Source organism: Pteronotus mesoamericanus, unplaced genomic scaffold (genome assembly GCF_021234165.1).
Source record: "Pteronotus mesoamericanus isolate MK-2021 breed Mesoamerican mustached bat unplaced genomic scaffold, CSHL_Meso_final scaffold_232, whole genome shotgun sequence".
Taxonomy (NCBI): domain Eukaryota; kingdom Metazoa; phylum Chordata; class Mammalia; order Chiroptera; family Mormoopidae; genus Pteronotus; species Pteronotus mesoamericanus.
In genome coordinates this window covers 2,787,938-2,801,378 of record NW_026555311.1, presented here as the reverse complement: position 1 = coordinate 2,801,378, position 13,441 = coordinate 2,787,938, and the positions used below count along the sequence as shown (strand labels likewise).

The 13,441-nt window shown below is 48.1% G+C and overlaps 1 protein-coding gene across 2 annotated transcripts in view; it reads right to left on the bottom strand.

The window, feature by feature from the left end:
- The window catches only part of DIP2C (disco interacting protein 2 homolog C), a 425,367-nt gene that overhangs the window by 74,006 nt on the left and 337,920 nt on the right, over positions 1-13,441 (bottom strand). For both annotated transcript variants that reach the window (XM_054591598.1, XM_054591599.1), the window contains 6 exons: positions 12,546-12,685; positions 9,742-9,878; positions 8,227-8,435; positions 6,963-7,077; positions 6,253-6,454; positions 739-848 (listed from right to left, as the gene is read on the bottom strand). In XM_054591598.1, the coding sequence (XP_054447573.1) occupies positions 739-848; positions 6,253-6,454; positions 6,963-7,077; positions 8,227-8,435; positions 9,742-9,878; positions 12,546-12,685 (913 nt within the window). The remainder of the gene's footprint in view (positions 1-738; positions 849-6,252; positions 6,455-6,962; positions 7,078-8,226; positions 8,436-9,741; positions 9,879-12,545; positions 12,686-13,441) is intronic.

The following is a 13,441-nucleotide window of genomic DNA, read 5'->3' as shown; positions in this document are numbered from 1 at the left end:
ATGTGTTCCCTGAGTCCATATTATTAACAGAGATGTATCGGGAGGTGGGCAACACGACCACTGTTTTCAATGAACATATCACTAACATTACCAAATTTGCAGTATTTCAGATGGTTGATTTTGTCACATTTCCTGGTAGCTATACAGAGTGGGACAACCTTTTGGTGGCTTGTAGGAGATCTCAAGGCTGAACGGTCCTAATGGGATGTGCAGCCACATGTCGACAAATCGTAAGGTGTCTGTGGTGGAGTGGGCCGAGGACTTCCACATTCATGAGGCCACTTTAAGGAGGTCTGGCTCCCAAACCTGGTTTTGAGCTGATGTCTCCCTGCACTGTACAAAGGACTGAAGCTTTGCTACAAGGTTACTGTGAGGCAGTCTGGTGCCCAGTCAGGGCTGGCAGAACACTAGGAACAAATGCTCAGGGCACTAGGACTAGACAGGGCTGCCCAAACACTGGCCCCAGGCCTGCAGCTGTGGGGCTGTGTCATCCACTCTTCTGTGCCACTGTGACGTGTCATACAACACTGCATCCCTAATAAATACATTTCCTTAAAAATTATATGGATATCTCTTGAAGAACTGAGAGGGTGGATAGGAAGCAGAGGTTACCAAAGACAGAGAAGATCAGGGGAAGATGTTGGGCTGGCAGAGAAGGAAGTGGAAGCCGGTGCCCCTGTAATCCAGCACCAGGGTTAGGGATGGGGGACCTGGCCAAGGCTGGCCCTCTGCTCTCACCTTCCGGGCCTGGTCATTGTCTTCTATCTGACCGAGGTCTCTGCCACTGGCCTGTGCGATCCTCTTTCCAGACACCAGGTTCCCCACCATCACAGAGGCGGGGCCGATTTCTGGGAAGAAAATGGCGGCACATGCGTGAGGGAAACACACGTGAAAGTCACAAAAGCAGGACATCCCACCCTGCTGAAGAGCTTACTCTGGGGAAATCCTTTCAAAGACGTGGCCCTGAAAAAAAACGTTATTACAATAGGATTTCAGAGAGGGCATTACAATGATAATAATGGCATATACAAGCTTCAGTTAAGGATAGATAGAAATAATGCATTCACCAAATTCTCCCAGTGCCACCCAGCCCACTGGTTCTATTTTCCAGTTAGGGGGATGCTGAAATCTTCTCACATTAGTGATTACTAAAAAATATAGCCTAAGACAAATATGGAATTTAAGACATGACATATTTCAGGACTCCTGGATTATTTGAGTCTGGTTCCCTGGAGCTATTACACATCACTGAGAAGTGACCACAAACAAACATTTTTTGTAAATACCTCTTGGGATAGGCTTAGGGAGTAAAACTGCTGAAGGATGCAACACAGACCCTGACCTGTGTATTTCATCGACTGAAAGGTTTAGGTTTCCTGTCAGCTCACAGTAACGTGGAATAAACCAAAAGGCTCCTGTACAGTCCCAGTCCCCTTTACGCCCGTTACCAACCCGATCACCGTGCTCTTTTCACAATTCAGGACACATTTCAAAAGAGAAATGCAGAAACAATCTATTCTGGCAGCGTTCTTTTTCTTTTTGAATGATAAAAAGGAGTTTCTTAAAGAGCTGAAATGATGCTTTCAAATTCTCTGATTTTAAGAAATCCTAGATTACCTCAGTTCTCTGAAAATACTGCCATTCCCATTTTCTTTTCATTAAATACATACATAGAAATCAAGACACACACACACTTGATAGGAAAAGGTTAGGAGTTCCAGAACATGCCAGTGTGAGGGTGTGTGAGGGTGTGTGAGGGTGTGTATGTGTGTGAAGGAGCATGTTCGGTGTATCTGCGAGCATGTGTGAGAGTGTATGAGTGTGAGGGCAGGATGCAGAGGGAGGAACAAGGAGGAGAGGAAGGGGAGGAGGAGGGATGAGAGGTGTTTACCAGAAGAAACGCAGTTTAAAGTCTCAAAGATGACAGCGTGTAATCCTGGGTTTGATAAAATAAGAGCTGAAGGTCAGTATTGAGCCCTATTCTTACTAAATTTTGAATGAAGGCCAAGTTACAGGCTTAGAAATCAGGATCTATGTTGCATGATTTGCTGCACATGACCTGTTTGTCTGCAGCTGAGACGCGGGTTTCAAGATTAGGCTGAGGGGTGCGATGCTACTCAACACGGCTGGTAACGTGCCCCGATGCCACGACGGCCACCGCAGCAGTCACCTTGGCTTTCACGGGAATAATGAGGAATGCAGGAGGTGAACACCTAATATCCTTCTTTTTTTCTCTTTTTTTCTTTTTAAGATTCTCTATTTTTAGAGAGGACAAGGGAGGGGGAAACAGAAGGAGAGAAACACCGATGTGTGCGAGAAACATTGATGGGTTGCCTGTCACACAGCCCCAACTGGGGACCTGGCCTGCAACCCAGGCACGTGCCCTGATGCGGAATTGAACTGGTGACCTTTTGGTTTGCTGGATGATGCCCAACCGATGGAGCCACGCAGTCAGGGCACCTAATACCTTTTAGGTGACTGTCCAAGTGGAAACAGGCTCTCCACTCTTCTCTGCAGACACATGGCTGTCCGGAATCTAGTGTGCCATCAGTCATCTTCCCACAGCTGCATGGGAGACCACGGGGCCCTTCAAGGCAGGGCTGAACTGTGGAGAACGGCCCATGACACCGGTTTCTGCTTCGGTCTTAGGCAGTTTACAGGAGCCTTGATGCTGGTTTCCATGTAATCATAGATCATGACCTATATACTCAGTTAAATCATGCTTGAATTTTCATGTGTGGTAGTTTGGGACCAAATATCTTTTCTTAACTCTTAATAAAGAAACCATGAAAAAGAAAATTAGGTAATGTGGTGTGTGTTGAAAGAAATCAAGTTGCTGTGTGGTTGGAGTGAGGTAGCTCCTGCCCAGCGATAAACACCCTTATCTGCAGCCTTGCTTATTAGTCATTGGCTTCCTACCTGTGGTCGTTGTAAGAAAACATCCAGTGTTCTCGTCTATGGACACTGGGCAGGACTGTTCTTCTCAGCCAACTCAGAAACTGGCCTAACCTGGTTTGAAGGCTTCTCCATAGTTGTTGTTGTTGTTTTTTTTTTTTTAAAGAATCCAAACTGTGGTAGGAAAAGCACTGTTTTGAGGGGCTAGCACATTTTCAAGGTGTCTCATTTTGTGCTGCTCTGTTTCTGAGTCAAGTCTCTCCTCACTAAGGTATTTCTGCTGACAATTCTCTGACTGCAATGCTTAATCTTTATGTGCCTTTTCCCCCACACAGTCTTAGGAGTTTATATGTTCCTAATGTTGCTGGAAAACAGGCAGCTTTCCTGCTGCTTTTACTTACAAAATCCATCTCTGCGGAGAACAGAGGCTTTCTCCCTTGTTGACTTGAGGGGATGTATGTAAAATACTCCTGCAGTCCTCACCCCTCGGGATGTGAAAATATAAGGTTGAGGTGAACCCAAACTATGTATTAAGTTCACATTTGCTAGCTCTTCCTGTGCTCCCATTTATAGATTTACAAATCTACAAGTCAGCGACCTCATCTCAGTGTTGTCGAATTCCTGCCCTCCAATACTCGATCGGGTTGTGCAGACACACAGGCAAGTGTACGTGAGAGCAGCGTTTCTCCTCCTGGAGGGGCTCAGCTCTTGTGGTCATTCCTCATGTCTCCTCTAGATGCTCTGATAGACTATATCAAGGAAATATTAAAACTTTGAGTTGCTTTTATACTTTTGTTGCTAGCCCAGTGGAGGGGTTCTAGGTCTTTTAACAGCTTTGTGCTCAATTAAGATACTCTCACAGTAATAGTGTTGCTAGCTGAGGAAATACACATCCATTCAGTTAAAAGGAAATTGGGTCGTCTACAAATGATTTAATTTTAGGGGCTCTGTTTCATGCACCTAACAAAACCCTTATGAATAAATGGCCTCACCAAATGTTTGTTTTGGCTACGAAGTACCTGTTTGGAGTCATAAATGTTTATTCCAAGGAGGACACAGAAGTTACCTTATCCATTTCCCTCTCTGCATTCATGGAAACTGAGTCCTCAGGGAAATGTCACCTAAGGGACATCGCAGGTCATCAATGGGGATAACAATCGCCACCTCAGAGCTGCCATTTAGTGTTTGTTTAAAAATAACTTTTTGAAGACACAGAATTAATAACCTCTCAGTATTGAACAAGAACAGATGGGACATCAAATATCAATAAAAATTCTTTTCTTACATTTATCCATAACCATAAGCTCCATGTACCACGCCGCAGTGTTAAAGCGGTCCTTGATCACCTTTCCTTCACTCCCCTTGAGGAAGAAGCCCTTCCCCATGGCTCACAGTGCGCAGCGCCCTGGTCTTTCCCCTTGGCCATGTTTCTCCTTTTGGGTTCCTTGACATCTGGCAGGTGAGCTGCACCCTGTACCTCTGGAATCACATGCATTTGCAAATGATCCCCTTCCACAGATATCTGTCCTGAATTCTGCTGTCACACTGCTGGCCTGCCAGACTCGATGACTTCCTTCACACCTGTGCACCTGGGAACACTAGGCCGAGGGCATCTGATGATGAGTGAAGGTGAGCAGGACAGAGATGTGCCAGTCACCTCGGGCTGCACGAGGACCCTGGGGAGTCCTGACACCCTCAACACACAAAACCACCAGGGCTGGACAGAGCATCCCCAGTGCAGTCCATACCCTGAGGTAACAGGAGACAAAAGGGCGACCTGTCGTCTTGTTAAGCTCCCTAAAGAGTGATGGCCTTGTGTTTGCAGAGCCCCCCACCCCCGGCCCCCACTTGAAGCCAGGGTTTCCACAGAACATAAAGAATGAACACGTCAGTCAGTGCCATGCGACATTTTTCTACAGTAATCTTATAAATCAGGGATTGGGAGAAAAAATGAAGGTGAGAGGAAAAAAAATGGGAAGGAGTATTAGACAAGGAAATCTAGAATATAAGAAAATAATGTACAAGATGGAAGTAGAACCAAAACAAAAGGACAGTGATGACTGCAAACCCAATGGGCTCGGAAAGCAAAAAACTGACTTTCTAGGCTGTTTAAGAGAATTACCTTATACCGGGAGAGAACAAAATACGGCAGTGTGGAAGCCACATTCTGCTACACAGACATCTTTGTGCTGTAGGGACCACAACAGCAAGGGACAGAGGAACACAGAGTCACAGACCTGGATTCAAGTTCTGACCTCCATTCGTGGGAAAACCACTTTTCTCCCCCACCAACCTTGTCCTCACATTAATGGAGAGAACCACCTGCCCCAGCCACCTAATCTAATCTGCCCCTCGGGGAGTGAGCCTGGGGAGCAGATGGTCCCTACGTTTACCACAGGGTATGTACCCTGCGATGGCCCAACTGCCTGTAGCTGCCTCACCATAAGCTCTGCCCCCACTGCCACTCTACAGGTGGAGCAAATGGCCATCGGGTCTAGGTCTGTCTCCAACAACACACTCCAGCCCTGCAGCTGTGGGTAACGCATTTTCCTCATTTGTGAAAGGAGACAGGAGAGCACCACCTCCTACTGCTCTGAGAGATGGAGCTAATACGTGCAACGTGCTACACGCTCTGTCAGCCCCGTCCGAGTCTCGTCCTCTGACACCTGTCTGCATTGCCCAGCCCGGAGGCCGAGGCCTTCTGCCTGCACTGGCAGATGTGCTTCCTCCCGATGCACTCCTGAGGTAAATTCCCGTTCACTAATAACTGCAACCATGAAGAGCACGATCAATTTCACTTCCAGGAGGAGCAAGTCAGATAACAAATAATTATGTGGCCTCCACATTGCGAAGCATCAGGCAAATGTTCACTCTCATGACATCACCAACAAGTTTGCAGAATTCTTCACAGGCTTCAAAGTGCTTTCCCATGTGTTAGTAGCTCTGACTCCTAAATTAACCCACAAAACACGTAAAGAGGCATTATTCTCATTGATGTGCAAGGACCCCGAGGGGCTCTGTGCCTCACCAAGGCCACCAGCGGATGGAGTTCTGACACCCAACTAAGAAGGGTCAGGGCTCTGTCGCCTCCTTCCCTCCAGATGTTCTGCACACGGCTGCTCTGGATGGGCTCTGCCAGACCAGCAGAGACAGTGCTCCACCCCGCTCCCTGGTAGAAAACGCCACTCATGGTGAGCAGGTCTGCTCCCTTGGTAGTGGAGACTCGGGGGCGGGGTAGCTGGGGGGACGGCTGAGAAAGGCCTCAGTTCCTGAGGTCCGGTGAGCATGGCACCAACAGCACCAGCGGCAGGGTCCCGTCTGAGACTCTGTGCAAACCCTCCCGGCCATTGGACATACCTGGCTGTTTTTGTCGAGGTTTAGGCAGGTTTGTGACACAAGTGTGAGGGCACATCAGGACATTGCAGGGGTGAAGCGAGCCCTCCAGAAAAAGCTGCTTCGTTTCTGACAAATGGATCCCACCAAGAGGGGTTTTGGGGAGGGTGTTTGCAGGAACCAAGGCCAAGCAGTAAACCCCAACTTGATGGATGCTGTCGATTGCCTGGAAGTCACAGGAGGGGACTGTTAGAACAGGTACTGTGAAGAGACATCAAGCACACGTGCAGACTGTGCAAAATACCATTCACAGCACAGGAAGCACATGCAGCACAGCAGTGCAGCCTGAGGGAAGGCGCCACGGGAAGAGGGGGGCTGCCTTGTGGAGCCTCGTCAGGCTGAATCATCACAGAGGAATCGTGGACTACCACACACACTAAGAAAGGAAGTTCGGAAAAAAGAAAATATACTCTCAAGATACAGGCTTGCTCCCCACATGAACAGAAAGCAAGAGGCAGTTTCACAAACCCCTGATCGCTAACCTCGGTCTAATGGCTACTTTCCCGGAATGCAAATCTAAGTTTCACGGTTGATTCAATTTCTGATCAAAGGGGGTGACAATCAGGGATAGAAGCACAGTCGATGAGGGTGGGCCACATCCTAGCAAATGCCACAAAAGCTGTCTTGAGCCCTTTTGGGAGAAGGGTGGAGCTCCAGGGCAGGACAAGGGCTACCTGGAGCACCCGGCTCATCCACTGGAAGCTGTCCTCCTCCGTGGAGTCGGGCCGCTGCTCAGCCACGATCACTATCCTCTCATCATGCAGGACGGTCACCGAGAACACAGCTATTCTGCAGGGACAGAGGGAAGGCGCAGTGAGCATACATGAAGAGGCTTGCAGGAGGACCAGCCTGCAAAAAGGAGCTTTACAGCCACTGGATATAGGTTCAGGGGATCCCAGCGCCAAGGACTAATTTCGAAAAGCCACCACAGCCACAGAATCTCGTGCATTTTTCTTAGTAAGTGCAGCTTTGAGAGGTCGAGCCTGACGATGCTGCGAGGCAGAACCACCCGCATTCCCCCTGAGCCCACCTGCAGGCTTGATGACGACTTCCCTGCCTCTCAGCACCGACAGGAGGCGTTCAGTGCAACTATCAGAACTGCTGAAATTTAGAAAACCACGCAATTTACATCTTGAGTTTGCATCTGTGGAGGAATATCCTCCAAATGAGTAGAAATTTTGCATTAGTGACCTAACAGTTTTCTACTAGATATGGCAGCCTCCCATGTAAGCACAGGACTGTAGCGACTCGAACACCCAGCGCCCCTTCCCACAGAGGCTGTAGTTTAAGAATAATTCAAAGGTGGAAATGCCTCATCCAAGTATCTATTTCTCCCACTCCACTAGCTTGGAACACTGACCAAGGTTCCAAACCAGTTATGGCTTTCTTCACGTTAGCAGACAATGCAGGTGCTGTAATTACTAATATTTACCCTGTTCCACACACGGCAGGGGTACAGTCAGGGGAAGGGAAGTTGTGAGAGCTGGTTGCCCGTGCGAATTTGTTGCGCATCTGTTATCTTTCGGTCTTTTGAAAGGGCCTCCTCCAAGATGAACGTTTGACTCTTTGTGTCTCACACGGCAACCCCCTCAGGTATCTGGCCGGCAACCCAGGCATGTGCCCTGACTGGGAATCGAACTGGCAACCCTTTGGTTCATGGGCCAGTGCTCAATCCATTGAGTCACACCAGGCATGGCTGAACATTTGACTCTTTGAATCGTTTTTATATTAAAAATAAAAATCTCAAATGGGTATTTTTATTTAACTTAGAGGGGAATTCAGATGGAACTAGATGGAATCACAAAGGTCAGAGTCCAGTTGCTTTATTTTTACATAAAAGTAAACTGAGTCCCATCAGTTTAAGGAATTTATGCAATTTTATATAAAAAGTGTAGTACACAGAAAACTGTGTGCTTAATTCACAGAGAGTGCACTTACCTTCCCCTGTAGACAAACTTCATGGGCTCCACGGCCAGCGCTGTGGCTACAATGTCGTCGGCATTGTGTCTGCGTCCGCTGACCACCATAAGCCCATCCATCTTGCCCACCACAAAGACGAGCCCCCCGGGGCCCACGAAGCCCAGGAGACCTGTCCTCACGAAGGGGTACTCGCTCACCGGCGCCCCTGAGCTCGTCACAGGGAATACCTGGGGAAGCATGTTCTGTGAGTGCCCAGCGATGCCTGCCTCCCTCCCGCCTCGTTGGAGCCCACTGGGTCTGCTCCTCTCCAGCTGCATGTCCTGACCTGACCCCTGGCTCAGAAAGCCAGCCCAGGCAGCTGCTGTCAGCAGCCACCACAAACCTGGAAGGCGCCTCCCCTCCCCACCCAGCACCTCGCAATTTGGTCCCACTAGTCTATACACGGAGCCCCTCACAGGTTTCTTTCCGTGGCTTCTGAGCCTCCTAAGCAGCCATGTGCAGAGGTCATGACAACAGTTTAATAAACACTAATTAATTCTGCTTATAAAGCCACAGTATAGAAGTGTTAAGTGGAGAATCAAGGTGCATTTTAAAGAACACCTTTTAATTGTGAAATTATCCCTATTCATTAAAATATTTTTTTCTTTATTGGAACTACACTTAAAAAAGATATGAATGAAGCAAATCACGTATTCAGACTCTATACCTGTCTTCCTCAAACCTGGCAGGTGAATTGCATAGAAAAGGAGATGGGGATTTTATTTAGATGTGTCTTGAAAACATGAATCTGTATTCAACAACCACAGTTCTAAACATTAAGAAATGTGTCCCCGAACATCTCAGGCTTTCCTGTGTATAACTTAATAAAGCGTGCTCGTCCTGGGGTCAGGCATCGCAGGGCCCGTGTCAGAGACCCTGAGAATGCTGAGGAGCAGCCGAGCCCCCAGGACGCTGAGTATATCCTTCACCCTCTCACTCACAAGACCATGTGTGTGTGCATGTGCTAACACTACACGTGTGTGTGCACATACCACACACATGCACACATCACATGTGTGTGCACACACAGCATAATACAACCACCACCACCACCACCACACACACACCAAATACACCTGCCTGCTTATGCTGTGGAGACAGTTATTTAGTGTGCACACCTGTTCATGCCTGGCCAAGCGTGGCCTGGGTGGACAGGCCAAAATGAGGGCTCTCGGCTCCCCTACCAGCGAGGCTGTACCCATATGCTCCTGTTTCTCCATCCACCCACTGTTCCTGGTGCTCTTACTACATAGACAAAGGTAAGAATAGCAATATATTGAAAAGACCCATTTTAAAGAAACTGTTATTTGCCCTGTTTCAACACTGGTTACAGGGTGAAAACAACATAAGCTCAATTTATTGAAAACTATAAAAATGGCAGGAGAAAGTGAAACCACTTTAATAACAATAAGAAAAAAATTTTTTTTTTGAGAAACAGACATTTTATCTTCTATGTCTGTGCTCCTGGCAATGGTGCTCACCTCCCAGACCTACCTCAAAGGTGTTCTTGGTCATGCCCGAGAGGCCGTAATAGGATGTGCCTGTAGCGATCGCACACACGCAGAGCTCCCCGATTTCATCTGTTCTGCACAGCTGAGGGATCCCATCTGGCTTCACAGAACACATGATGGCTGAATGTGGAACACAGAGCACAGGAAATATGAGCACAGGAAAGAGGGAGGGCCAGGGAGACCATTACAGGGAGGGACATATATGGAGACGGAGACAGACAGAGAGAAATGAATACAAATGGAAACAGAAATGAAGAGAAACAACATCAGGAACAAAGCTACAAGTATGGCAGGGAGGTGACAAGCCAGGCGGTCATTTTCCCTAACGTGATCATGACTTTTCATGTTATAGCAAAATGTCAAATTTCACACTTGTGACATCAGCAGATCATTCCAGTTGCTTTAATTTCAAGGTCTCAATTGTATGTAAGGAGAGTAGCCCTTTCTGCCATAGACATGAGGATGACAGAATAAGCCTGAGGGTCACTGGCTACAGCCACACCATCAGCAAAACACACACGCCCTCCAGGATGCAACTTCAACTTCATCCAATGAGAAGCACAAAACACTTGCCCTACAGTCTTTCAAGCTCTTCTGGGTAGAAGGCCCCCAGCTTCCTGAGGATATCATAATCTTTGATCTCAGATTCTCTGCCAACCTGGACCCTTCAGAGAATATTGGTTGAGAGCCTCACAACTGACTTGTTTTCAGCACGTAATTCAACGGTGCTAAGTTTTCCTTGTCTGTGGCATGCACGCCCTATGCTGCCATGCCACGTGCACCCTACATCGGCCACCGCAGACCATGGGACTGATTAGGGAGCTGGCGGTTCAGCGAGGTGCGGTGAGTGTCAGTGATGGCTGCTGACCAGAAAGAGCCTGGCCCTGTCACCCTGGGTTCTTGGAGTTAAGGTGACAGGGACAGCCATATGTAAGGAACAGAGCCAGTAAAACACAGGAGACGTTCAGCTCACTCACAGGGAGAAAAACTCAGAATAAAATTATACCAAAATATTCTTCAGGATATTTAGCCACAGGATAAAAATGAAAAAGTCTGTAATGCAGTGAGCAGGAGGGACTGAAGAGAGAGGGTCATCCCTCACTTAGTGGTAGGTTATTAATCTTCACAGTTTTTCCAAAGGAAATGATATCATCTGTTATGTGGTCATCTACCCTAGAAACAAATCCAATTTCTAGAACTTTTCTATTCAGTTATCGTCACACCGGTGCAGATGAAGCACAGACAAGTTATTCTCGGCATCACTGTTCACCAGCATAAGACGGACCATTGCCATACGCTTCATAGCCTGGAAAGGAAGGAGAGCCCTTCATGCACAGCACACAAGCTCTAAGATACAAGACAGGCGTGAGCTGCTCCATATCATGTGACACTGAACAGAGGAAAAACCAAGAGTGCTCTCTCATTACATGACATAGGGAAAAAAAGAATAAAGCAGAAAAAACAAGTATGTATGTGTATGTCATTGTGTGCGTCCCTACCGCCCCAGAGTATTTCTGAAAGGAAGCATTATTGCCAGAAAGAAAGTTTTTTCATTGTGCAAACTGAATATTTTGAGGCTAAGACCATGGGGATCTATTATTTGTTTGAGAAAAAAAAAAAAAGGTAAACAAAAGGAGCCAGGAGGCCTGGCTAAGGCTGAAAGCATACAGTGGGCCTGAGACATACAGCATGTGGATAGTTTGAAGACTTAAGCAAAGTTTCTGTGACACCAAGGGTAAAAGGTGACAGATTCTTTATGGACAGGCAAGGTGACCTCCTGGGCCAGCTCACATCCCTGTGCAGAAGGGCCCTGGGGACACTCCTGGAAGGTCCACATAGGCCTCACACCTACGGCGCTCGGAGGTGTGCACCTCTGACTTGGGGCATGTGCTGGTGCTGAGGAAGCTATGCCCTTATTTCCGGTGCCGTGCATGTGTGTATCTGTGGGGCTGTGTTGTGCCTGATGTGATTGTCCCCCTGTGAGGTCAGAACACATTCCTTTGCATGGAGGGCTCATCAGGAGGAAAAGGTCCAGGTCCAAGTGGAATCTGCACCTGAAAAGGGAGCCTGTTCCACTGTGGGGACCTCAGTGCTCACCAGGGCCCTGAGAGAGGGGACATGTGGGGAGAAGTAGGACAAGGTAAAGATATTCTGCAAATCAGAGAATGGCCTCCCTGGGCTGCCTAGAGCCCTACGAGGTGGCAAGAGACGCCCAAGCACAGAGGAGGAGGTGGAGGGGCATGTGGGGTCCTGCAGGTGAGCCCTTTAGCCAGGGATCCTCCCTGCTCACTTATGGTAATGGTTTCTGTGACTTTTAGAAAGGGCTCTACTGCTAAAACAAGCTTCACTAAATACTCAGACCCCATTCCTCAGTTTTTACCTGTCTGCTTACAAGCCAAGCCAGCACCCAGATCTGCATGGTTCACCAGGATGACCAGCAAGACCCTGACCCTCAGAGGAGAAGCCACCAGGTGCCACTGGAGGTCCAGAGAAGCCCCACCAACCTCAGGAAGGTGGACCCCAGGTTCCCGTGAGCAAGGCAGCAGAGAAGCCTTTTCTCAGCTTCTTGAAAATTTTGGGTTTCCTGTCACCAGGAGGGGCAGCTACTGCCAACTATGAAGCTTAACAAACATGTGAGGAGACTGGAGTTCGGCTTTACTCTGAGAGCTCCTGCCAGAGTGGCCAGGGATGCCTTTAGGGAAGCATTGGATAACTGACCCCTGCCTGGCCACCGCTGGTGTACTGACTGAACTGCTGCACCGTCTGTGGCCTCGGGCCGACACTCACCTCCAGGCATCACGAGGCCGACGTCCTGCACGGTGAGTACAGACAGCTTTTCTTCTGAGTCCACCCGGATGACTCCGTAAGTCAGCCCGTGCATGGAGAGGACGCCCCGGCCCGGGGGCTGGTTGCTGTCGTCTGTGGGCCTGTAAGAACAGTTTTGTCTAATTATGTAGAAGCACAGATAAGCACGTGAGGACATGTGCACACAGAAGGCAAAGTCAGCTACCTCTGTGTCCCACAGGACTCCTGAAGGCCGCCACACATCTGGGGTTCTCAGCTTGTCCCGGGCCCTGTTTTTGGTATGTTAGTGTCCACTAATTCTATCTCTGGGTTTCCAAAATATTTTAAAAACACCTCGGAAAGGTGGAAATATTGCAGCGTTCCCTTAATATCCTTCCCCACCCACTACATATATCTATAGGTATCTATAGATATGTATCTCTCTCTCTCTCTATATATAGATATATATGCGCCCACCGCAGACTAAGTGTTTCAATTATCTCTTTCTGCCCCCTATCTCTGCAAGATTACATTTTGCAGCTTTGGAAATGTTTATAAAGGGACAGTAATGATTCTAAGAACACGATGATAGCATGGAATATAAATGGTGGAGATTATGCTTATCCAGGCTCAAGTTCAGACGTGCATGGTATAGGCTCAAGAGCAACTACATGTGTGAGAATCTGAAATGAGACTGATGCTATGCCATTCTGGATGGCAAACTCTTAGGGACACTGTTTGGATGAGAGACACGCTGTAATATGCTTTATAGTCACAGGATATGGGGTTTTGGATAAAGTACAGTTTCACTGTATCCATGGTCCATCTTCTTCATGGTTCACCCCCACCCCTCCTGGCCTCATCTCCGCTCTCAGTGTTCTTCAGTGGCCAGGCTGGCC